The sequence below is a fragment of the Pistacia vera genome, unplaced genomic scaffold (assembly GCF_008641045.1).
Source record: "Pistacia vera cultivar Batoury unplaced genomic scaffold, PisVer_v2 Contig214, whole genome shotgun sequence".
In the NCBI taxonomy this organism is placed as follows: domain Eukaryota; kingdom Viridiplantae; phylum Streptophyta; class Magnoliopsida; order Sapindales; family Anacardiaceae; genus Pistacia; species Pistacia vera.
The window spans coordinates 1,803,903-1,829,646 of NW_022196018.1; the positions used below are offsets into that span (position 1 = coordinate 1,803,903).

The 25,744-nt window shown below is 34.2% G+C and overlaps 3 protein-coding genes across 3 annotated transcripts; 1 reads left to right on the plus strand and 2 right to left on the minus strand.

Annotated features, from left to right (window-relative positions):
• Window positions 1-1,814: 1,814 nt before the first annotated feature.
• Window positions 1,815-8,199, plus strand: LOC116129878 (uncharacterized protein At2g33490-like). The gene is made up of 10 exons (XM_031415606.1): window positions 1,815-2,226; window positions 2,391-2,463; window positions 2,876-2,950; window positions 3,529-3,590; window positions 3,695-3,763; window positions 4,542-4,570; window positions 4,647-4,854; window positions 4,967-5,194; window positions 6,552-6,605; window positions 6,962-8,199. The coding sequence occupies exons 1-10, from the start codon at window positions 2,113-2,115 to the stop codon at window positions 8,006-8,008; spliced, it is 1,959 nt and encodes a 652-aa protein (XP_031271466.1). The 5' UTR covers window positions 1,815-2,112; the 3' UTR covers window positions 8,009-8,199.
• Window positions 8,200-10,649: 2,450 nt separating this feature from the next.
• LOC116129932 (NAC domain-containing protein 83-like) lies at window positions 10,650-11,998 on the minus strand. Its single transcript, XM_031415683.1, has 3 exons — window positions 11,585-11,998; window positions 11,150-11,427; window positions 10,650-11,058 (listed from the first exon to the last, which is right to left on the minus strand). Exons 1-3 carry the CDS (start codon window positions 11,763-11,765, stop codon window positions 10,777-10,779), a joined length of 741 nt encoding a protein of 246 aa, XP_031271543.1. The 5' UTR covers window positions 11,766-11,998; the 3' UTR covers window positions 10,650-10,776.
• A 3,976-nt stretch (window positions 11,999-15,974) lies between these two features.
• On the minus strand, window positions 15,975-18,614 carry LOC116129881 (glycerophosphodiester phosphodiesterase GDPD1, chloroplastic). Its single transcript, XM_031415610.1, has 7 exons — window positions 18,479-18,614; window positions 18,211-18,407; window positions 17,690-17,749; window positions 17,312-17,593; window positions 17,091-17,186; window positions 16,774-16,970; window positions 15,975-16,476 (listed from the first exon to the last, which is right to left on the minus strand). Exons 1-7 carry the CDS (start codon window positions 18,573-18,575, stop codon window positions 16,239-16,241), a joined length of 1,167 nt encoding a protein of 388 aa, XP_031271470.1. The 5' UTR covers window positions 18,576-18,614; the 3' UTR covers window positions 15,975-16,238.
• Window positions 18,615-25,744: the final 7,130 nt, after the last annotated feature.

Below are 25,744 nucleotides of genomic sequence, written 5' to 3' on the forward strand. Positions count from 1 at the left end.
CCGGGCACCCTCCGACGGTGGTGGCCAACTATCGGTATTTAATGGGTGTATGAGGGTGTTTTTGTAATTTTTAATGTTTTTATTACTTAGTAAATTAACAAACCTAAGAGGTGTTTTTGTTAATTTTTAAATCCTACCTTGTTATTACCACTCAACTCTTACTTTTTAAAAAATACTATCCAAAATACTAAAACAAACACACCTATTTGATTTAAAAAAATTTGACATATTTTAATCAAGCATATAAGATAAGACTCTTCCACAATCACATCTCTCTCTTTACATAGTTCCATGTAATTGTGTCATATATACATTTATTTCAAAAATTTACAAAACTAGCTCTAATTTCCTAAGACTTTTGAACTATCGGTCGAGTAAAAATTATCGTGATTACCTCTATTAGCATCTGAAAAAGAATTCGAAGTTAAGACCTCTTGAATAATATATTTATAAGTCCCTATCAAATTACTAAATTACCTAGAGATAGTTGTCAATAACACTTTCATTCGTTACAATCGATCAAGTAAAATTAATTGATATTTCTGGGTAATTTTTGTTAATAGTTTGGGTCAAAGCTGAAAGCGACAATCATGAATTGTTTGGCGTAAGATTTATGTGGGTCATTTCGGATTATGAACAAGTATATATTTGTTTCAGACTATATAATATACAAGGATGAAATACAAAGAGCTATGATTTCCTCTTTAATCGATTGAAACGGGTAATTCATAAGTTGGGGAGAATGAGATCATGATCCACCCACCAACGGTCAAAGTATGAGATAGTTTCCGTTTCTAAACTACTTATTTCTTTGTCAGCAATCTTTGACTTTGACTCTTTCTATAGTAGAATTATAACTGTGACCATAACCATCTCATGCCTAAATGTCATTTCTTTCTTATCCCCAATGTATTGAATTAAATCCTCCTTTATTCAACCTGAGGGATGGTCTAAGTTATGGTTTATCTCATGAATTTAACAAATATTTACTTAATCAAGGACTTTTATTGTTTCTAAACCAAAATAACCCTCATTTTGATATTGTTATAGTTTTAAAAACTCAAATTCTACTCTCAAACTATCTATTTCTTTTTTAACATGTTACACCCAAAACTTCACGCTGCGTGAATCTAAACCCCGCGAGGGTAAATGCAATTAACTCATACTCATACTCATTATTTCATTTTTTCGATTTTTTATTAGTTTAAGGATGACAACTCATCAAGTTTGAAATATAATCGTTAGACTCTTACTTGACCTATAAAAAAAGATAAAAAATCATATTCTCATTAATTTAATTCTTTTGTTATTTATTTATGTTATATACAACAATACAAAAGAAAATTAAACATATAAGTACTTAATATTTCATAATAAGACCTAAAAAAAAAAAAAAACAACAACAACTTATCAAAAGGATGTTTATTGTATAGGATAAGGTTAAACCTAATACTATGAGACAAGTGAAATTGTTCCACAACCACAATTCACATGGCAAAGACCTTAGCATAAAATCTAGAATACATATATGGAATCATACATAATTCACACCTTTCAAGCAAGCTCGAGCCAATTTCATTGAAAATAATTTGAATTCGAAATATTTGATTAGTAGTTGATCTTAAGTTGTTACTCTTATATTAAATGGCTGGTATAGACTAACTTATTCTAAAATTTACAATACAATTTTATCACAGATCCAACTGCTTTTAAATATTTGAAACTTCCCTTAAAGTTCTGAAAATTACCATTAAATAGACGAAATATTAAACAATTTATTTCTTATAATTTAGTAATTTACTATAAATAAATCAAAGTTTTTACTTATTTTTTATGGTTGTTTAGAAAAGAATTAGAGTGTTTACTGCTGCGAATCTTTTTTCTCCTCATCTGTTTCACTTCGTCCTTTTTTTCACATTCATTTCAACAAGTAATAGTCTTTCGTTGGTTTGATCTGGTCTGTTTAAAGTCGTTTCGGGACCTAAACAGAACACAAGTGAGCTCTCTTCTCTTTTAACTTCCCCAATTCATGCTTCAAAATCTTAAGTAAAGGAGAAAACCAGTTTATTCTGCGCATCTCTGTGCCTCTTAGTCTTAGGGTTTTTGTCAGAAATGATGTCTTCGCTCCATAAATTGCGAAGATTTGCACTTCACAAAACCGATACCAAGGACAAATTTGACTTTTCGCCTGCCGCTCAGGTCGATGAGCTCGCTCAGGCTGCTCAGGTACAATTTCTCATATCTAAATTTCAGATATCATCTGGACTCTAATTTAATTGAATACCAAAAATTATATCCGCAGATATGCTTATTATTTATATATATATATATTTTTTTTCTTTTTGTTGAATATATTGAATGTTTTATTTTATGTTTCGGTTGATTTATAGGAGATGCAAGATATGCGAAATTGCTATGATAGTTTACTCTCAGCTGCTGCGGCGACTGCAAACAGTGCTTATGGTAAAATTTTAAGCTTAAATTTTGTTTCATTATGTTAAATTTACTGTTTTGACGGATTAGTTGCTTTAATTTCTTCTTCTCTCTCTCTCTCTCTCTCTCTTTTATCACAGTTGTTTGGTAGCTATTTTGTCAGGAGTTGTATATTCTAAATTGTTGATTCTGCCAAATGTGGCTACAATTTTTTGCAATTTGACTCTCTGGCTAAACCACAACATTTAAATTTGTATTAGATGTAGTAAAATATATATGATATTTGAGCTAAAATACAGCAAGATTAGAAAACAAGCGTAATTTAGTAATTTTGCTGAAGAATATGATATATGTTCGAATTAGATTGTTATATGATTGCTGAAATATCGTTGAGTTTTTATATTGTATATAAGTTATCCATTTGATGTTTTTGTGCTTTCAGAATTCTCAGAGTCGCTGCACGAAATGGGTTCTTGTCTACTGGAGAAAACCTCGTTACACGATGATGAAGAAAGCAGTAAGTAAATCAAAGTTTTGTTTAAGTCAGAAGTTGCTTTAGCAATTGTTGAGACAAATAATATAAGCATGGACATGCTCTACGAGATGCTGAGGAGTGGACATTTTTACTGGCCCACTCAGTCATAGAATAATGAATCTTTTAATATTCCAAGAAATGAAGCCATAATATTGGTAATTTGATTATATGATCTTAAAATCATATTGTTACCTTTGTTTTAACTTTTGCTTGAAATCATAGTGCTTCAAGTTTGGAAAGGAAATTATACTCGCAGTGCAAATGGCTCGAAATCTCTACTTAGGAATTTGCAGTTGCAATCAAATGATACCAAAAAGAGAGAGAGAGAAGAGAAGAGCTTTCTACATGAAAAGGCCCTTTTAGCCAAGACATAAGTTGTATCAAACAGTCACTTAGCTTGATCATTATTAGATATTATGTGAAGAAAATTCATCAATGCTATAGGCCCTGTAATTTTATGAGTTTAAATTTTCAGATGTTCTAGTTCCTAGTTATGTAAGCTATTTGACATGTTCTAATATAATAAGGCTTGTGCTCTAATTGTGAAATGATATATGCAGGTAGAATTTTGTTAATGTTGGGGAAAGTGCAGTTCGAACTACAAAAGCTTATTGATAGTTATGTGAGTGCTTATTGTTATGTTGTAAATTGTGTATCACATTTTCACAGCCTTTTACAAAAGAATGTGTCCAACCAGGTAGTTACTTTTTGCTTTTTGTAATTCAGAGGTCTCATATAATCCTGACAATTACAAACCCATCAGAATCTCTTCTCAATGAACTTCGCACAGTTGAGGTTTGTTTATGTTGATTCTATACATTTAATTATTATATCAGATATTTCTACACTGTTTACATACTCAGTCGCTGTTGTGTTAAAGGTTTACTGCACTATAGTTCTCATTCCATGCACCATGCATTTGTAAACTATGTAGAGATGAGGCACTGCCTTATAGTGTGTCATATTGATTTTGAAGCCATGTTTTTGTGTTCATCATTATGATGATTGGATATGATACTTGTTCAAGAAATTGACTTGGTGTCCCAAGCTTTTCCCGGTTTATTGAAGTAGAGAAGACATTTGCGAAATTTCTCCTTTTAGTAGTTTTCTGAGTTGCCATGCTCTTGCATGGTCATTATATATTTTTATGGTTCTAAAATGCCCATAAATGTGCTCTGGACTGAGGCCTGAGGGTTTAGTAGCTCTAGTGAAATGGTGCTCCTCGACTCTTGTAACGTTTCTTGTCTTGGTCCTTGTAAACATTTGTCGCAAAGTCATGATATTAACCTGGCGGATTTTCAGCTCAGTCAATGACTAGATGGACATGGATCATAATTTGATAGCATGACTCAGCCAAATGGCTGCAGGAATACTAGATATAGAACTTATGTTTTAGTGAACAAACCTCATCACTCCTTCCCTCCTCTTGTTTACCAGCATAATTTTTGTGTAGTTGAAGAGGATTTCAATCATTTTGCATCACCTACACAGTGACTATTATATTTTTCCATCATTATTGAAGCATTGCAGTGTGAATTATGCTCAATTGCATTTCTTTTGTTTGCTGGTGCAGGATATGAAACGACAATGTGATGAAAAAAGGTTTGCCCTTGTGTGCTTTAGACTTATATTCTTTGGTTGAAGTGAAATTCTTCTGAATTTGATTTGTGATCTACAGAAGTGTATATGAATACATGATGTCACAACAAAGAGACAAAGGAAGGTCAAAAAGTGGCAAAGGCGAAAGTTTTAGTCCACAGCAATTGCAAACTGCCCATGATGAATATGATGAAGAGGCTACCCTATGTGTTTTTCGGCTAAAGTCCCTCAAACAAGGGCAGTACCGTAGTCTTCTAACTCAGGCAGCCCGCCATCATGCAGCTCAGGTTTTTTCTACATCTTCCTAGCTATTTCAAAACACTAAATCTCTCATTCTTTCTGTAATTTGGATCTTAATGTGCTTTCTTGGTTTTTCCTTTCTATTTGCATTGAATGCAGTTAAATTTCTTTAGGAAGGGACTTAAATCACTTGAGGCAGTTGACACTCATGTTAGATCAGTTGCTGAACGGCAACATATTGATTACCAATTTTCTGGACTTGAAGATGATGAAGTGGAAGATGGTGAGGATAACTATTATTCTAATGAAGCAGGGGAATTGAGCTTTGACTACAGACAGAATAAGCAGGGTCAGGATATTGTTTCCACATCAAGAAATTCAACGGAGGTAAGGATCTGTGTCATCAAAAATTTACTTTGTTTATCATATCTTGTGCCAAAGCTATCCAGCATGTTGTCATATGCCAATTTTAGTCAATTATGTTATCTACAAGAACGAATGCTTAATTTTCCAGTTTCTTCCAAGTGTTATGTTTTTCTTGAAATTTACAAGGAATTTCCTTTTCCACTTGCTTTTTGAAATATCTTTTGTCATCCAAGATGCTTGTATAATGTGATTCTTCTGGCTTTTCGCTGATGCCAATCAACAGAATTAGTATTCTCTATAATTGATGTGTGGACTGGCATATCCTTGTACCTCTTTAGGAAAGTAAAATGTGCTTTTCATGCTGGTCACAAACTGTTAAAGTATTAAGCTTGATTCATCCCTTGTTGTAGTCTAGTAGAGTTGTGTGTTGTCCAATTATATGCCAATGCTGGCAGCTTGCATGTATGTGCCTTAAGTGTACTGTGACATTGGACCTACCATCTCAGCTAATTGATGAAATTTTGTTTTCATTATAGAATAAATTGTTAGTAGCCTTGGCTTTTTTTTTTTTTAATCGTATGATAATGGTGTTGTGATGTCTTGTAACTAAGTAAATTTGGAAGCTTCAGTTGGCATGTTCTATGTCTTGTGTTGGTAGGTGTGTTATAGAAAATTGTTGGGAACTGATGACTATTCTCTTAGAAAACAGTAGAGTTAATGCAAATGGAATTATGGAGTGGTGCTGAATTTATCCTCTAATCTGTCAGTTGGGTTGGGAGCATGTGTGAAAACCTAAATTGAGAGGCAAGGTTGCCTTCTTCATTCTGACCCTCCCAAGGTTAATTAGGAGTTGGACTAACTATTGTAGTTGATAATTGCTTCTTAATACAAACCTGACACCTCATTCAAATGGGTTCGAGATTTGAGATCCAAAATCTACCCAGGTTTTCTTTTCACAATTTTCATTCTGCAAATTCGTAATTCACAAAAAATATTTTAATTATGATTATCCATGTTAAATTAATGGTTAGGTTAACTAGGTACAATATTCCACACGTATCTCATAACAGAGAAGATTAGTATAACAAAAATGCCCCAACAAGGCCAATTTAATGCCAACTTAAATTGTATCCCTCGTATCTTTGATTTGGCCTTCCAAACCTGAATCATGAAACAGAGTGTATATCTATGAGTTGGTTGGTTTTTCAGTTCACCATTCAAGTATGTGTCACACTGCAGTGGGTGATGTGAAAACTACCACGATAAGTGATCAACAATTTGACCGCTTTAATAGCACCTTATATTTATTTTTATTTTTATTTTGTTTTGTAACCGGTTTCTTGTATACGTTTGGTTGAGATGGTGGCTTATCCTGCAGGTGGATGAAGTTGGTCTTTCATTTCCTCAAACTTCATTAGTGGAAAATGCTGAGGTAGGATCCTGGAGCTCTTATAGTTATTTGATTTTGAAACTGACGATTGTGAATGTACTTGATTTAGAAATGATGCGTTTCTGTAGATGATTTTGAATGTACTGAATCTAGAATAATGTGGTTTCTATAGTGGAAGTAACAGGTGAACAAAACTTGTTATCAGATTTTTGTTCAGTATCAGCTGGATATAGATTGAAGCTTTCTCAGGCCTTGATTTTCAACTGTTTGTTTTAGCTAGAACAATGACATTTTACTAATCTTGACATTTGGTTTCACTGGTGATTGTTGCCATAGAAGTTACAGTACTTGCTTTCGATGTTTTCAACTTAAAACAATAATTTCTCGATTTTATACAGACAAACTTGGACAAAAACCCAGGAGATCACCCGGCATCAAACAGGGAGCCAAGAGGAAGCTACTCAGCCCCCTTATTTCCTGAAAAGAAGAATGATCAGGCTGAAAAATTTAGACAAATACAGCAATCATCTATAAGGAAATCGGGCACATATGTGCTGCCCACGCCTATTGATGCAAAGGTCCCAATCGCATCAAGACCAAGTACATCTATTCCCTTTGCGAGGCCAACTAACTCCAGTGGACGCACGCACAACCCATCACATTCTTCCCCATTGGAACAGAAGAAGCAAGACAAAGATTATGGTGATGGTCACATGTCAGATCTCTCTGTCTTCAAACGACAGTCAGTTCTTAAAGAGAGCAACATTAATACTACCTCCACCAAACTACCCCCTCCTTTAGCAGAGGGTTTTTCCCTTCCGCAGCTGGATGCATTTACATCTTCTGATACGAAAAATAACAAAGTCAAAGCATTCTCTGGCCCAATGACTAATAAGTCATCATCAAAAAAGCCTGTTTTATCTTCCAGTGGCCCCATTACCTCTACAGAACCCAACCAGCAAGTTTCTGTAGTACTTTTTCCCTCACCAGTTGCTCAACCTTCAACATCTCCAAGGAGATCCCCAAGTGCTTCACCTCCGCTTGTTTCTTCTCCTAGATTAAGTGAACTTCATGAGCTTCCCAGGCCTCCAAGCGGCTTAGCAGGCAAGCCAGCAAAGTCTCATGGTTTGGTTGGTCACTCAGCTCCATTGATGTCTAGAAATCAAGAGCATACTGCAACAAATAAAATTCCTTCAGTCATTTCAAGTGCAGCATCCCCTCTTCCTATTCCACCATTAATTGTTCCTCGGAGTTTCTCCATACCCTCAAGTGGCCAGAGAGCAATGGCATTACATGTTTCGAAGCTTTTGGAATCTCCGAAAGTTGGAGAAAAGGGTGAAGAAGTTTCTTCTCCACCGCTGACGCCTATTTCCCTTGTAAACATTAAACCAGTATCAGGTGTTTCTGAAGTGGCGCCTCACTCTGGGCGTATTAGAGGTGATTGAAATTTCCTCTTTCATTGTTTGCTGTATCACATTGCTTGTGCATATATTTGATGGCTGATGGATATTGGAAGATTTTGTCATTTGCCTGCTTCCATCTTCCATCTTGATTCTTTATGGTTAAAAATTGGTTAATTTAGAAAAGAAAAGGAATTGGCTATGAATTACCGTCGTTCACAATGTAAACGATAGTCCTTAATATTCGTTTCCACGGTTTCATATCTGCTGAGGAGAAAATGTTATGAAGAGTCTAAACTATGCTTGGAAGTTGGGAGGGAATTGAGTAATCCATTTCGCTGTTCAAAAATTCAAATCTTGACTCCTGAACTGAATTTGGCTTCATGCTACTGGGGGCACGTTTCAGAGTTAGAAATAACTTTTATTAAATGGTAATAAGATATATAGAGTTTGAGGTACTTCAACATTGAGTGTACAAACTATGAAACATAACGAGTAAAATATTAAACCGTTAGTGAAATTGAGCTGGGCAAAGTGCAACCTCTTTTCAAGAAACTTGCATATAGTTTTCGAGGTAATCCAAGCTATAAATTACCTACAAACATGATGAAATTTTACAGTAAAAACATAGTAGTTTGAAATTTGAATAGATAAACTGTAAGAGTTAGTCTGGTGGTCAAAGATGTTTATTTTATTTTCTAAGTTTCTACCCTATTTCTTAAGTTTCTAGAGTCAAACCTTAGGAAGATGAAATTTATGTTTTAATCCCTGTTCTTTCTCTTTTTAATGACAATAAATAAATAATGGCCTACCACAAATACAATGACCAAAATGTGAAAAGTGGAGGCAGAAAAGTCAGCAATCTACGCCACCCGCCGTAAATGCTTTCTTTCTACGTAGACGATGATGACAAAGATGACGGTGGTGATGATGTTAAGAAGTGATTCCTAAACCGTTTGTACAAGAAACAATGGTCGGCAGCTACGTAACCACCGTTACACACGTAAATACAATCACTTTCTCATTTTATCCCCCCAAAGCCAAATCGGTGCAATGAGAAAAATAAACTAAAAAGAAAATTCTTGATTTGACAACTTTGTGATTAGAGTCCATGCTTGCCGAAATATTAGTAGCTGTAATGTGAAAATAGCAAAGCTAAAGCGGAAAGCAAAGTATTTATTGGAGTCTAAACAGTTCATGTTTTCACAAGTTCAGTAACTTATCAATGAGATGCCTGCAACTGCAAAAGGTTAATTGCTTTAACAAATAACGATGCTTCGTTTGTTCTATCTCTCCCTTTTTTCTTTTTCTTTTAATTAATTTGAATTTGTTTATGTATATAGAAAGTCAAATGTTTTAAGGTTTCCGTATCTCATGCTTTTTTTGGATATGAAATTACAAAGACTTTGCTTCAATGATTTGCGACTATCTTTTGCTTTGAAAACCCCTCTCTCTTCTTCTTCTTCTTCTTTTCCTTTAAGGATCCTTCATCTTCACAAACTTCCCAGTTCCCACATAAATTTCCAATCTAATGAAGTCCTAAAAAGAAGAAATAAGATTAATCTAACTAAGAACTAGATTCTTAATATGGAGAATCAATCTTAATTTAAATTTTTTGAATAAAAAAAAAAAAAAAAAGTCATTGATGCTCGTACATGTGGTACACATGTAAAGTATAATTTGACCCAACTTTCAATTGATCCCACAAGGAAAAACTAACTGCACGCTTGTCATATATAATCTGAAAATGTAAGTTTCTTTTTTCATATTGAGTACCGTCTCAGATCAGTCTGACTAATGAGCTCAACTTGGGACTCCATTTTCTCTTCTTTTGCTAAAGACTTTGGGAATTTTATTTGAGTTTCGTTTTAAAATAATGAATAAATAGCTGGGTGGGAGAAGTAATGGATTGATAAAATAATCATTGAATGTCTCTATTATATTGGGTGACACAAAGAATAATATTTGATCTCACAGCCCAATGAAAAGGGTTTGCGTTCTCCAAGCCTGGAAGCATTTAGAAAATCCTTTTATGTCTTGTTCCCTTTTCCAACACAACCAACACCATTCTTTACGAGGAAACACATTAATTATACAAAGATTTTGAATTATAATGTATATATGGAAGACACCGAGAGAAAGAGGAAGAGAAGGAGAATCTCTTGGCTTTTAAATTAGGTTTTAAAATATGCAAAAAAAATGTCGCTCAAGTCATAAAGATTCGTTAATGGAAGCATATTTTAGGAGGGTAATAAGTTCTTTGTATTGAAATAAGAACAAGAATCAAAATCCCATGTGCAGATATGCCCTTCTCCATCATATTCATGTTCATTTGCAGCTAAAGCCTAAAGGGTATCTCTTTTTTATTTTTTGGTTTACAGTTTACACAGAGTCGTGATTAGATAATACAGAACCTCTTTTGCTTCTTTCTTCGGATGCCTCTCCTTTCTATGCATTCCTTTTGTTTATATCATATCTACTTTGGATCACCTTTTCATCATAAATTTTTTTGCCTTTTTGATAGTAAAAGCTTAGATATTGAGGAATAATCAGGGCCACTGCTTTAATATGAATAAGTGCCACCTCTTTTCCTATCACTATAATTGTTTTTAGTTTACTAAAATTAAAAGCATGTAAAGAAAATGGAACAATATCATATCTAATTGGATTTGCTTGCAAAACACAATTTCTTAAAACAGTTATTTGCATGCCTTTTCTTTTTCTCTATTCTTTTTGCCCATTCATCTCATTTGTTGCACAAAATACAGAAAATCCTGATACAAGTCGATCTATCAAATTAAATCTGGTTAATTTCAGCTCTTTCTGACACAAGAATAAGAAGAGAAACTCGTGTAACCACTGGTTTCTTCTTGATCTAAACATATCTCAGCTGTGACGTCACTTGAACTTGATGAACATGGTTTAGGAGGACCTAAGAAATCAGATTGATCTGCAATAGTAAAATTAATACAATTTGGTCTAGTTATCCCAATAGTCTGATTTTTGTTGCGGCTGCTAGGGAGATTAGAAACGCTTTCATGCTTCTTAGGTTTTCTCTTCCTTTGAAATATGCGGTACACAATCCAATCACTTATCTGCAAATATGAATTCGAAAAGCAAAACCATATTATATATTGAACTAGACAAAAACTAGTGTGAGAAGACTCAATATTGAACATTTCATACCAGCTGGGTTGAATTGAGGTTTGTTGTAGGGCATAAAAGGCGATATTCATGCATCAACCATCGAGTTTTAGTCTGATGATCATTAGCAGACTTGCCTTGGCGGAAAACTAAAGTTTTCCTCAACCCAACAGCTTGTTTATAACTACCAGAACCCATAATTTGCTTGTCTTTGCCAATGGATTTCCAGTAACCAGAACCATCAGCTATTTTGCATTTGCTCTCATTGGCATTTCTACTTCTGTTATTGCTAAAGAAATACCTCTTCTCCTTCACATCACCTATACCCCAAATAACATACAATAATTCAGATTTGTCTCCAAAACCCTTATGGCAAACAATGTGTTCAAGTAGGATCAAAGTTATTAACATTTCAGTTCGCTTTTGACAAGAAAGCACATAAAATTTTATTAAAAAAAAGTGTAAAACATATGTAACCTGGCAAGCTCCAAGGATCAGCCTGGAAAACATCAAGCTCGGGGATAACTGAAGCCGGCAATGGCATCCCAAACACCTTTCGCTTCAAGTAATGAACAACGAGCTCTTCATCTGTGGGACAAAACCTGTACCCAATAGGCAACTTGATTCCACCATTCACAACAAAGCTTTGTTTCTCCATCTTCAATCCCCAAACAAAAAGCTATTTTAATATCTGGGTAGTCTCAAGAGTCAGACTCAGCAACAAAGTTGAGCTATGAATGAAGAAGAAGAAGCAAAGACAAGCATGTGCGACAAAGAGAATAATGAAGAGAGATCAAAGAAGCATGATTAAACAGAAAGAAAAGGCAAAGAAGACTTGTGTGAGCTCTTGGAGGGCTAGGCGAAGAGGAAAGACAAAGGAGGTTTATATAGAGAATGAAAGGAATAAAATTCCATTTATATAAAACTACTCCTTCCTAGTATGACTCAATAAAACTCTATTTGCTTGACTTTAGAATTGCTTTATTTTGACGGGTCGTTTCACAACCGTGTAGGAAATAAATTAAGAGGGCCCTGACATGAAATGAAAACCTATGAATTTTGGTCAATAAGTATGCGCCCGTTTGTGCACAGTGATCAGCACGTGTGTCACATTGCATGGAGTTTTTGGGGCTGGCACGGCAATTTAAACTTTAAAGAGATGAATCAATTGTCTTTTCATTATTCTACTTACCAATTACGTTTATTTCTGGGTTGACTCTGAGGTTATCTTAATCTCATCATTCAAGTTATGTATTATGTAACACTTCCTAAGCAACCCGTAACCCACCTCAAATTGCATATTTCGGAAATTAAAGACAAATCTTCATCTTTATCAATAATCAATATGTGAGGAAATGATTTAATATGACTCGGTTATTAGCAAGGGAAGAGTTCAAGAAATGTGTTGAACTTTGAACGAAGTAAATCGTGTTTGACCTATTCTAAATTTTAACTCACTTACTTTAGGTTGACACAGCCGTGATTTAATAGTAAATTATCAGTGGGTTCGGTACTTGACATGGTACATACCAAAGAAGAAAGAGACTTACCGAATTTTTAAACTAAATTAATTAGACCTCACATGTTGAAATAAACTGCTTTGAAGACTCTTAAGTATGAAATCCAGAAGGTAGATATATAGCTTCAGCTTTTAGAGAGATGATGAATCCAATTAAAGCATTTGTAATTAATGTAATTAATCACTCCTATAATTATGTCTCTGTCCCCATCGCCATTAGAATAGAGTAATTTCATTTTCACTAGAAGAAAGAAGCAAGCTATTCCTCTGACCAAAATCAAGAAGCCAAGTTTGAAGTTTTCCTTACAAAACGACAACCAAGCTGTGGTGGTGAAATACACACACAATTCCCATAAAAATTAAAATTTGATAATGGCACAAGTCAACCATGACAATGATATTACACATATATACATTAAATTTAATTTAACTCTATCCACGTCTGTTGAAATTAGAGACTTTTGAACGCCAGACAGACCTCTAGATGCGTGTTTGAACACATAGAACTCAGTTTTTAATAAAAACCAAACACAACACCATAAATGAATGTGAATAAGATATATAGTCATTCGTTGGGATTCTTCATTTCTTGTCGTTGAAGTTGAGAATCACCTCAGCTGCGAGATTCCTTTTAATGGTAATGGAGGGCCATCATCTATTTAATCTTTTTAATTGCAATAATTAATTTACATTATCACCTTATCCCTATTAAGAGTATTTCTTAAATTTTTTATATATCTGAATCTGACCCCTTTCATTATTATTAGTTGCCTGCTTTTAGCTGTCTCCTCCTCAACCATCTCTCTCATTCTGCAGTTCTTTAATCATTTCAATATTTTATTCCATGATCACCTGTTTTTTTTTTCTTTGAATATTAGTAAATGGGATCCCACCCAGTTCGCTTATAATCTGAAATCGAACATAATATAAGTATAATTCCCATATCACTTATTGGGATCAATTGTATTATTATGAATCAATTCTTGTAAATTTATCATATCATATTAGAAAATATTAAAGGTTATGAATGTATAAAAAATATAACAAGATTCTCCAATATTATCAAATCATTTCATATGAGGAGATAGAATTAATGCAGGGCATTGGATTCTTGAATTAGATTCAATTCACCTATCATTGGAAGTGGCTATTACGAATAGCCAAACGGTAAATTAAAAAAAAAAAAAAAAAAGAGTTGGCCTACAAAGAAGAAAGAGACCTTCCCTCTGAAACTAGAACCCTCTAAATTACTTTCATTTTGAGTTCAAGTTTTGAGGTTTATGAATTGAATGGTCCTTCTTTAGGGACCGATGAAGACACCTCAAGAGTTCTACTGAACTAGAGGACCATATAAAAACACGCTTGGTCGTGCCATAAACATAGTTCGTAAAACATCATAAATTATTTTGACAAAATTAATGAGATTGTCAGATAATAGAGCTCCTAGAGCCACTACAATCAGTAGCAGAACTTAAAAATTTTAAAACTGGGGAAAAGGAAGGTGAAGTTATAATGGTATAAAACACAGTTTCAGAGATCATATTTAGAGAAACGAAGCTCATCAAAAATACATATCAATATGAGAGGGCATAAAATTAATTAGTAAAATATAAATATAATATGAATTTGAAAAACAACAAATTTTCTTGTGTCCTACGTACAGTAATTAATGAGGTAAACAGCCAAGAGTTTGGGACCAAACTACTTAAATGTGCATTGTATTCCCCAACCTCTCCATTGAAACCCCCAATTTTCTTGGCACTTTTCCCCAGTAAGATTCAAGCACTGTCAAGTTATAACTAAGTAACTGAGATATACTACTGTTCTAGTTTAGTTATATTAATGGAGGGCATCCATTGTTACTCAGTTACTGTAATATTATTCCTTTATGAATTATGATACAGAAAAAAACTTTACCAATTTGCTCCAGTTTTTTAAATAAGGTAAACATACAGCACGATGATTATGCCATAAGAATTATGCAATAAATCACCCAACATTTAACGCTTCAAACGAACTCAAGTTTTAATGATTGTAATTATATGATACAGGGGAGTCGTACCAGAAAACAAAGAGTTTCCCTTTTTTTTTTTTTTTTTTTTTTTAATAATTTCGTCCAGAATGATACACAAAAAATTTCTAGTGTTGGACTGGACCTAATTTGTTGTCACTTTTGAAACTTTTATGGCTGCGGCTTGCGGGGCCATAAAGATGTAGCTATATATATGGACTATCAGGGTCGCCGAATAAGTATATGGGTGTCTATTGCAACAGTAATGGGCTTCCAACAATTCAACTGCATGTAACAAAGGAAAATTGGAGAGTGTACTCAGTCATGGAGGTGAGGCCCAAAAGGAATCATGTGTTGCACTTTGGGGAACAGGGTTGTAATATGCAACATCTTTTGTCCAGTGAAATCTATACCACTAATTAAGTACTTGTTATGGCATTATGTTGTAAAATATGATAGGAAAAAATTGTTGTTATATATATAAGTTTTTCATGTTTTTCATAAACCTATTAATAATCATGGGGATCATTCATAAGTTTTATATACGAATAATTTTAAGTATCTTAATTTTAAAATCTTAAGTCGAATGTTATTAGGAGGTGTTTGTCTGAGCTTATGAAAATTAGCTTATAAGTACTTGATTTTAGTTTATAAACATTTAAAATTTTAAGAAATTACGTATTTGGTTAAAGTACTTATAAATAAGTAGTTGACGTGTTTGACAAAATGTGGCTTATAAGTACATTTTATTATAAAATGACTAAAAATGATACTATATTAAACAAGGGTATACTATGAAATTTTAAAATTAAACAAGAATAATATGGTAATATACTTGGTTAAATTAGCTTATACGCAGAGTGCTTAAGATACTTTTTTTTTTTTTTTTTTTTTCTTATAAACTCAAAAAAGTTATAAACAAACAAATCGGCTTAATTTTAGAGTTTATAAGTTAGTTTGACCAGCTTATAAGCTTAGACAAACACTCCTTTAATTGATTAATATCATATCACTCATAGATACGAAATTAATAAACAAATTTAAGATCTGTAGCTTTAGGAATTTCATCAAACACTTTCCTTGAAGGGAAGCCTATCCTCTTTTTCTTTTTATTCTAACAACTTCAAATTATACTTGGACCAAACTTTCGAGAATGTAGCTGAAATTTATTCTTTCTATAAAATTCTCTTTTAACAGCACAAAATTTACCTATTTTCTTTGTTATCTAGAGTGAAAAATGATAATTAGGCGGTTAATTAATGGCAAATAAACTAATTTTGATAATCAGTGAAAACAAGAGGAATTATAGACTCAAACATGAAAATTCTGCTCGTAAATAGTGTAAACATACAGCTTTATATCATTCCTCAAACCGGGATACAGAATTTCTCATACTACACGACGTACAAAAGACGAGATAAATAAAGCCAAGTATGAGGTTTTGCTTCTTGGATTGATAGTTTAAAGGTAAGAAGAGATAAATTTATGTACAAAAACTATAAATGGTAGGTGACCATCCCAATTCCCGGCCTCAACATCAGCCCCATAAAACTGGCAAAATTTGCGAAACTGTAAGTGTACTTGAAAGCAAAAGGCTGATGTTAAAGCTGTATCAATTCAGGAATGAGCTTCAAAAGAAATGAAAGCTCCCTCTGTGAGAACTCTGGTTTTGCTTTCAATTCCGTGTTCCCATCTCCTTCACTTAATTTCTCATCCTCTTCATCCACCTTTGGTGGCTTAATCATATCGGATACCGCCTCTGTTATCTCTTGAACCAAATCAACTATCACTCCTTCAATTCCCATCAAATGTTGCATGTAAACTGCCTCAGATACATTACTGCAACATCGAAATTATAGCAATCTATCAGTATATCATCATAAAATTGCAGTCGCAATGAAATCCACTCTCGACAATCATTAGATTGTACTGAAACCAGAACAAGTCATGTGCATGAACCATTGACCAAATGGGATTAAACAAAAGTAAAAACTAAGACTTCACATGGGTGACAAACCATATTTAAATCAGGTTTGACATTTTTGGCAAGATGTGATATGGAACTGAATTTGGTAAATTTCCTAATCAAGGATATTTCAAGATCAAACATAAAGTATAGAAAAATAAAAATCTTACTTTAATTTGCCATATGTGAGAAGGGAGAGTTTGGCTTCTTTGATCTTGGTGACTGCTCCTGGATTTCTGAAGACTTCTTTAACCTCAGAAACAATCCCTTGTAAACCTCCTTCCAAACACACTTTTATAGCCTCCTCCAAAGAATTTCTCCTCACATCATAGAAAATTTCTGTCCCCCCATTTGTCAAAAAGAAAACCTGGTTTCATTCAAGAACATCAACCAATTTTCATTAGAGACACCCCATGGTTTTAACAATTTTATAAACTAAGAAGTTAAGACGGTTAAAAAGAGATTAATATATACAAAGATTCCTTACAGGGTAGACACTCTGCAATTTCCTAACAAGGAGGGCTGCATCTGGTTGGAAAGTTGAGAAAAGAATAGGTCTGTCTTTAGCATGCTCAAAGACCACCTGTTCCAAAAATTTACCAATAATCAATAATTATTATAAAAATCATTAACTCATTCTTAATATGAATTAATTATATTTAATCTAAGTTATGTGGTGGCATTTTACTTTAAGGTTTATAACAATACCTTCAAGATGGCTTGAAGAACCCGGATGAGATAATCCTGCTGGTAGACAACATGGTCATCAAATTTCAACTCAATATTGAAGCCCAAAGTAGGCTCCACTAGTTGAAATGCTTCTTGGAGGGTGCAAAGAGAATCATCAGTTTCAACGTTCCAGTCTACAATTTTCCCATCTTTTGTTTTTCTCAGCAAAGTTTTTCCCACTTTTCCATGTTCCTTCTGGGGTCCATAGCACAGAAATTCTGATAAACATAGTTCTGTAACTCTCTTCTCAAATATACTACCCTGAATACCAAAACAGAAAACCAAATTAATGTTCAGTTCAGAAAATTAAATTTTTTTAGGGAAAAAAGGCAAAAATTTGAGAGATGGAGAACTTACATTATCTTCAGAGAAGATGAAGTTGTCATGGAAAATGACAGGGCAGTCATCTTTTGTCACCTACAAAAATGACATTTGTTTCTTTTAACTTTCCTGTAACTTTTATTTTTTATTTCAAAAATTACAAAAATTTATAAACAATATCAGTATCATTTAAGGGAAAATAAAAAATATTAAATATTAACAAATTCAATTATTAAAGATAAGAAAACTAAATTTTGAATTTGTAAAAAATAAATTAGAGATTTTTTTTTTAATTTATAAAAATACTCAAAAATGTAAAAACAGGAAAACATTTTACACGCTGTGTCCACGTAGGAAACTGAATACAGATAGACTGCCAACGCGGCGAAACGTACAACGCGCCGACCAAACAACTTGCTTTTCAAGATAGATTAACAATACGATAACATAATAAATAAATAAATAAATGAATTTCAGATCGGATAAATCGCTGGAGAAAGCCGTTGAAAAAGAAAGCGCAGAAAAAGAAGGCCATATCAAGTGATATGAAGGCTCACCTGAACGTCAAATTCGATGTAATCAATTGGGTATTTGGCAGCAGAGTTGAAAGAAACAATGGAGTTCTCTTTAATGGCTTTCATTCTCTTATCAGAAGACTGCAACACGTTCATTCCATGCCCTCTGTGTCCCACAACTAAGAACTTCGGTATCTTAAACGACGCCCTATTATTATTATTATTATTCATCTCCACACCTGCATAAACTCGAAACGTTAATAACTTGATATTTCATTTTGAAGAGAGAAGCAATGGCCGGCGTTATTACCTGTGGAGAAACGAGAGGAGAAGAGAGTGAGAGAAGCATTCTCAGGGACTTGGTCCAGAGACGGGACGTCAGAAACATGGACGGCTTTAAGAGCCATTGGATTTTTTTTTTGATTGAAGATGAAAAGAGAAAGAGAGGGAGTTAGCGGGTATTTTGAGAATTGTCGTGGAGGAGGGGCTTTGGTGGGGGTATATATTATGGATTTTCCTAAGTGAAAAGAAGGAAACGGAACGGGATCTACTCTTGGAATATTCGATATCCAATGTCATATGCTGTTGGATATTCTCAGTTTATCTTCCTAGTTCCTTCCTTCACCTACAATTTGTTTCCTTGTCACCTTTTCGTTTTTTCCCAACCAACCGTACTTCAAATAATTTTTAAATAAAAAAAAATTAAAGACGCGTGAGTTTACTGGCGCCGTTAAGAAGGCATAATTGACCGTGTCATACAAATTGGTGAAAAAAAAAAAAAAACATAGCGGGAAAGATTATTTGCACGCACCAAGAGAGGACCGTAACTAACACCCTACAGTGAGACACTTTAAACACGTGAGGGGCGTTTGTGATCACGCTCGATCTAGACAAGTGGGGTAGAATAATATTTTATCTCTGGAAAGAAAACTACAAAAGCGGAATATTCACCGAATATCTATTAGAATAAGACACGTGGAGAAAAAGAGATCTGACCAATCACACAATGTACAACTCCCTGCCCTGTACTGAACGCGCAGGTGTATTATTCGGGTATGTGACTGTGAGTCTACGTGATTCTGACTAGATTACAGGTGGGATTAGATGATTGGATAAGATAATCTTAAATGAAGGGCGGGGGATGAGAGGGTGTTGTTCGTTATGGTATTATTGTTGGGAGTAAACGACTAGTTCCCACCCAAGGTTTGCCTCAATCATTTTCCACCCAAAAAGTTTCAAAAAACCAAATTACCACCCACTTGTCAACTTCCGTTAGTAAATTCCGTCAATTACAGTAATTATAACTGTAAAACGGAAATGCCCTTAACTGTTGATAGGAACTGTTTTATTATTATTATTATATGTCCTGTCAATGCAGTCAATTACCAATATACCCCTTTTTAACTATGTAATTACCAACATACCCTTTTAGCTATGTAATTACCAATATATCCCCCACTATGTATAAAATTTAAATTACCAATTTATCTCTAATGCTAAAAAATCAATCAGTAATTGTTAAGATATTAAAATTTTGAAGTAATTAATATTAACATCTTGTGCATGTGTTTGATGCCAAAAAAACTGACTGAATTTTATCAATTAAAACCCAGCAAGAGTGTAGATTCCAAAATCATAATGCAATCGCGTGAATTGATACCCAAAAAAGAGAAATTGGAAATGCAATTCAAATATGTTCAATCTGGGTAAATAAACCAACAAGTTTTAAAGAGGAAGACCAAAAAATAGAGTTAAAATCACTTCATTGTCATTGTAACAAATCTCATTCAAAAATATCAACGCCAATTAATTGTCATTGTCACAATTCTCATTCAAAAATATTAAAGCCAATTCAGTCTCCACAGGTAAAAATTATGAGGGTTTAATTCTGGTCATAAATCTATGATCAATAATATATACATAGAGTAAAAATATGACTAGTATACGATCTGTCTAGGTGACCTGAAACATGAGGCTTTGATTCTAGTGCTTCTTGAGTTCCTGTACTCCAAACCCTTGATGATCTCTAAGAGTTATGACCTGAAACAAAGTAGCTCAATAACTTCCTTTAATAATGTCCACAAACTTATAAGACATACAATATACAAATAATTAACCAGTTTTACAAAAAAAATTTCCATAAAGAACCAGTAAAAAAACAAGCCATTTTTCACTCATGGGGCGTTTGGTTGGGGGTTATAGGAGATTGTTGGGGTAATGTCATCTTATATTACTTGATTACCATGTTTGGTTGTCAAGTAATATAAGATACCGATAATCTTCAAATACTAATAGTGGTTACTATTAGTAATATCGGAGGTAATCTGATTACCTCCATTTTCTTAGGTATTCTGAGATTACTAAAGTTATCTTTTTTTGTTACAATTTTATCCCTTATTAATAAAATTTTTAGACAATAATACCCCTACTTTAAAACAAATTTACATTAATATCCTATTTCAATTTTACCCCTGTTTAATTAAAATTTTGAACAATAATACCCTTATATTTAAAAATAATTTACAGATCACCAATGCCATCCAGCCACCACAGCCGACAGCGGCCAACCACCATAGGCCGTGGCCGAAAAATCACCTGAGTCCCTAAAAAAGAACGAGACTCCAAGAGACTTCGATATGGCCGGAATAGATCTGGCCACTAACGGCTAGGTGATCTCGTCTAGATCTGGCCGATAATGGCCAGTGATCTGGCCGTTAGAGGCCAGATCTAGCCTGATATGGCCGTTTTTGGCCATCAATATGGTCAGAAACGGCCATATCAAAGCCTTTTGGGCACGGTCAGTTGCTGATAGGGACTTTCGGAGACTACCGGTGGTGGTTTGCGGTGGAGGCAGGTGGTAGGGGTGATTTCATAATAAATTAAAGTTTTATATAAGCGGAGATGTTTTAATTAAATCTGAAATATTGGGGGTTAAAAGAAATTATTCAAAAATTAATAATAAAAATAATATTATATTAATATTTAAAAAAAGGAAAATTTGGTAATTTAAATAACATACCCACCAATTTATTCCCCATAACCAAACATATTAATATAACATACCCACCAACTAACCAAACACATTTTTCTAAATATTCCTAGTAATCTTCCAAGGTAATCTATCTTTCCAGTGATCCAACATTCTTAGTAATCTAACATTCTTGAACCAAACGCCCCCTCAAAACCATCTCAAATTCACCTCAAAATGTCCACAAACTTATAATACATACAATATACAAATAATTAACCATTTACAGAAAAACAAAAATTCCAACAAAAACAAGTAAAAAACAAGCTACTTTTCACTCTTTACCACCTCAAATTCACCTCAGAATATCCTCGAACTTATAATACATACATTATACAAATAATTAACCAGCTTTACAGAAAAAAAAAAAAAATTCTAACAAAAACTAGTAAAAAACAAGCATTTTTCACTCCTTACCCCCTCAAATTCACCTCAGAATGTCCACAAACAATATTTTGTATGAAATAACAGCACTACTTGCATTTAAGATCGAGCAAATTGATATACCATCAAAAGAAAAATTATATTATCTATGTATGCTGCCTATACAGCTACAAAATCAAGAAATTCGATTGCAAACCATTATTTAACATTTCAGCAATATCATGCAGCTAGCAGTGAACAACTATTACCCAGAATTCATTCACATACATATGGAAGAATCATTACAAATTTCCCAGGCTCATAAAAGAGTTGAATATCAGCAATACAACAAAACAAGTGTAAAATGCAATCCTATATGAAATTGAAACATTACAACCATGTTAAAACATGAAGACAAAATTGAAACATGAGACACCCAAAATTAACCAAACCAAACCAAACCAAACCTAAGTCTAAGCTTAATCTCAGTCAACACCTTCTTTTATGTTGGGGCATATAAATACAGCTGAAAGAGAAATGTCAGAAGCAAATGCCAGAATTTACTATTAACTAAAATATTTTCTTTGCAATAAACTAATTTTTCTAAGACTTGCTTACAAGAATTGGTGTATATTGTTTCATTAGTTAATAACAACACATAGTGATCTTACTACAACCCAATAAGATTATTGAAGTAGACAACACCCTCTTTTTTTCTTTTTTGTTCGGTCCTTTTTTATGAATTTCTTTTATTTAAATGATTTTTTTTTGTAAAATGTTAAAATACTTAGATTAAAAAAAAAAAAAAAACCAAAAATACAAAAGAAAGAAGCTTTACATATAGACAATCCTAAACAAGCTAAGCCTAATAAAAGTGCAGTAAATCAGCTTTAGAACTTGGAACTTAATACAAGCTAAAGCAGCATAATTTATTCTAATACACGTGACTAGTCAAACTTCAAAAATCTACACACGCTGAAGACTTCAATAAAAACTAAGTTGATTTTTTTGGGTAATGCTTATGAGAATTCTCAAAAATCCTTCACTTTGGTTTGAAGTATTGAAAGATGCAGACAAAATTTCTTCCATAAAAAACCGTTTATTACTCTAAAAACACCTTCCTTAAACTCTCATGAAAACCTATTCTCAACACCAAATTTCAAGTACATCCAGAACCACAATTTTAGCAATTAAAATCTAACTTCACAATTTTCAATAATGTCAATATGGATTAATGATTAATTGAATAAAAATTACCCATTGAATAAACAATGCTCCACTACTCTTTTTCCATTGTCAGATTTTTTATAAAGTAGTAAAAGCACATACAATAACAACAACAACAACATACAAGATCACATTCAAACCATAAACATAAAGAATTAATTTATACATACATGCACATATTACAAATGCTCAAAAAAGGTACTGCAAAAGACAAAGAAGGAGATACCCACATTATTAGGATGCCAGGTATTACGGATATAGAAGGATCCGTAAGATCCTCCTCAAATCATGTTGTATCTTTTATCAAAACCCAATCCCATGATTCTAGGCAATCTCTTGATTATAGACAATAGCTATAGATGGAATTGTTGACTTTGTATGTAAATCATCTTGCTGTAATATTGCTCTGTATATTCTATAAATGAGACGTGCACCACCAGACAACTTCAAGGTGGTTTTTCAAACCTTGTCATGGTATCAGTAGTCCTCTAAGGATTCACCTCTGTTGATCCAAATGGCCTCTGAAACTCTGTCCCCTACCCTGTCTTTCAACACCATGGTCCACCTCTTGACCATCAAGTTATCTTCTTCCAACTTTCTCCTCTGGCATAGTCAAGTACTGCCATTGCTGCAGTGTCAACATCTCCTTGGACATGTTGATGGCTCCATCACACCTCCTTCTGCAACTATCGGTTCTGGTGCCTGTGCCACTGTCAATCCAGCATTTGCTCAATGGCAGCAGACCGATCAACTTGTATTAAGCCTCTTCCTTGCTTCGTTGATGGAAGAAGCCCTGTCTGTTGTTGTTGGCCCAACCTCTTCACATGTAGTTTGGTCTACTTTGGAGACCACCTTCAGTCATCATTCCAAATCCCGGGAGCTGCGTTTAAAAGATGAATTGCAGCACATGAAGAAAGATGCTCGGTCTGTTGTTGAATATTCCCATGAGTTCAAATTCGTTTGTGACCAGTTTTCTGCCATGGGCCGCTCCGTAGATGACCTTGACAAAATACACTAGTATTTACGTGGACTTGGCTCTACTTTCTCAACCTTTTCTACTACACAATTATCTCTTCCATCTCTCCCTTCTTTTACCGAGATTGTTCCCATGGCGGAGAGTTATGAAAATTTTGTTAAATCATTGGAGTTGCCTTCCACGGGATCCACTTCTATCACCTTCACTGCCTCTCATAGTAGAAAATCTGGCTATACTTGTGGGGGTGGCCATGCTTCTCATGGGGGTTGTAGCCGTGGTGGTGGTCGTCATCAACGCAACCGTCCTATTCGTTGTCAGATTTTCCGTGGGGAAGGGCATTACGCCACTTCTTGCCGTGACCGTTGCTCTCATTCCTCAAATGCTGCCAACCTTGTGGAGGCTTTTACCTCATGCACACTCAATGATAATTAGGCTTCTAATTGGTATACGGACACCGGAGCCACTGCGCACATGACTAATTTTGCTGCTCAGTTGGACAAGTTTGACACGTACACTGGTAAGGATCGTGTTATTGTCGATAATTGTGCCTCTCTTCCTATTTCTCACACCGGTACCCTCTCTCCAACCTCTTCCCTTACTTTAAAGGATGTCTTAGTTGTGCCTAGCTTAACCAAAAATATGATTTCTATCAATAAACTTACCTCTGATTTCCCTTTTTCTATCACCTTTACTAATGACCGCTTTATTATAGAAAATCAAGTCACAAGAAAGGTGGTGGCAACCAGACGGCGTGAAGACGATCTTTATGTGCTTGAGCGTGGACATCAATCTTTAATTTCTATTTTCTCTAATAATTGTCCTCGAGCTTCATTCGATGTTTGGCATGCACGTTTGGGTCATGTGTCTCACTCTATTATTTCTCTTTTGAATAAAAATCGTCAATTATGTGTGACTTCTTTGCTTCCTACTCCCACTATTTGTTCTAGTTGTCAACTTGCAAAAAGTCATAGACTTCCATTTCAACATAATGACAAACGGGCATCTCATGTTTTGGATCTTATTCATTGTGATTTATGGAGTCCATCTCCCATTCCGTCCAATTTGGGTTATAAATATTATGTCATTTTTGTTGATAATCATTCCCGATTTACGTGGCTCTATCCTTTGAAATTTAAATATGATTTTTACCGCATTTTTCTTCAATTTCAGAAATTTGTGGAAAATCAGTTTTCCGTTAAAATCAAAGTATTTCAAAGTGATGGAGGCACTGAATTTACCAATCATAATTTTTGGGATTATTTACTAAACTATAGCATTCATCATCAAATGTCTTGTCCTTATACACCGGCCCAAAACGGCCGTGCCGAACGCAAACATCGTCATATAATTGAAACTGGTTTAGCGATTGTAACGCCCCACTTGCGGTACGTAGCTAATGTTTCTTATTTCGCTCTTATTTGAGTCGGTTTTTATGAATGTTGGTTGGTTGGTTTTTGGTTATTTTGATATGTTGAGTAATTGCCTTGAAATGAGTCAAAATTAGAAGGTTTTTGTTGTTACAGGGTTCGCCGGGGCGAAGAATAATCTTCGCCGCGGCGAAGAGGTGTTGAAGCCACGGGGAAGCTGCTGGACAGTTTCGCCCGTGTCGGTTGAAAAGTTTATTGAGTTTTAGATATTTTTTTCCCTTAGGTGCTATTTGACCATTTTACCCCTAATTAGCAGGAAAAGTGGGGAGTAAAATGTAAGGAAATTTCATGGAGAATATGTTAGTATGGGGGTGTGTTTGTAAGGAATCAAAGGATATGGATGGAATTTTCAAGAAAGAGCAAGGGCAAAATGGGAAGAATGAGTTTGTTAGGAGATATTTAGGGGGGTTTAGTCTTTGAGAACTTTTCATTTCCCATTCCACCGCCTCCTCCATTCTCCAAATTCTCTCAAATTCCTTCAATCTTCCAAGGATTTCCAAGAGCTTTTTGAGTAACTTTTTAGTAGGGTTTTAATCTAAAGCATCCTAAGGTAAG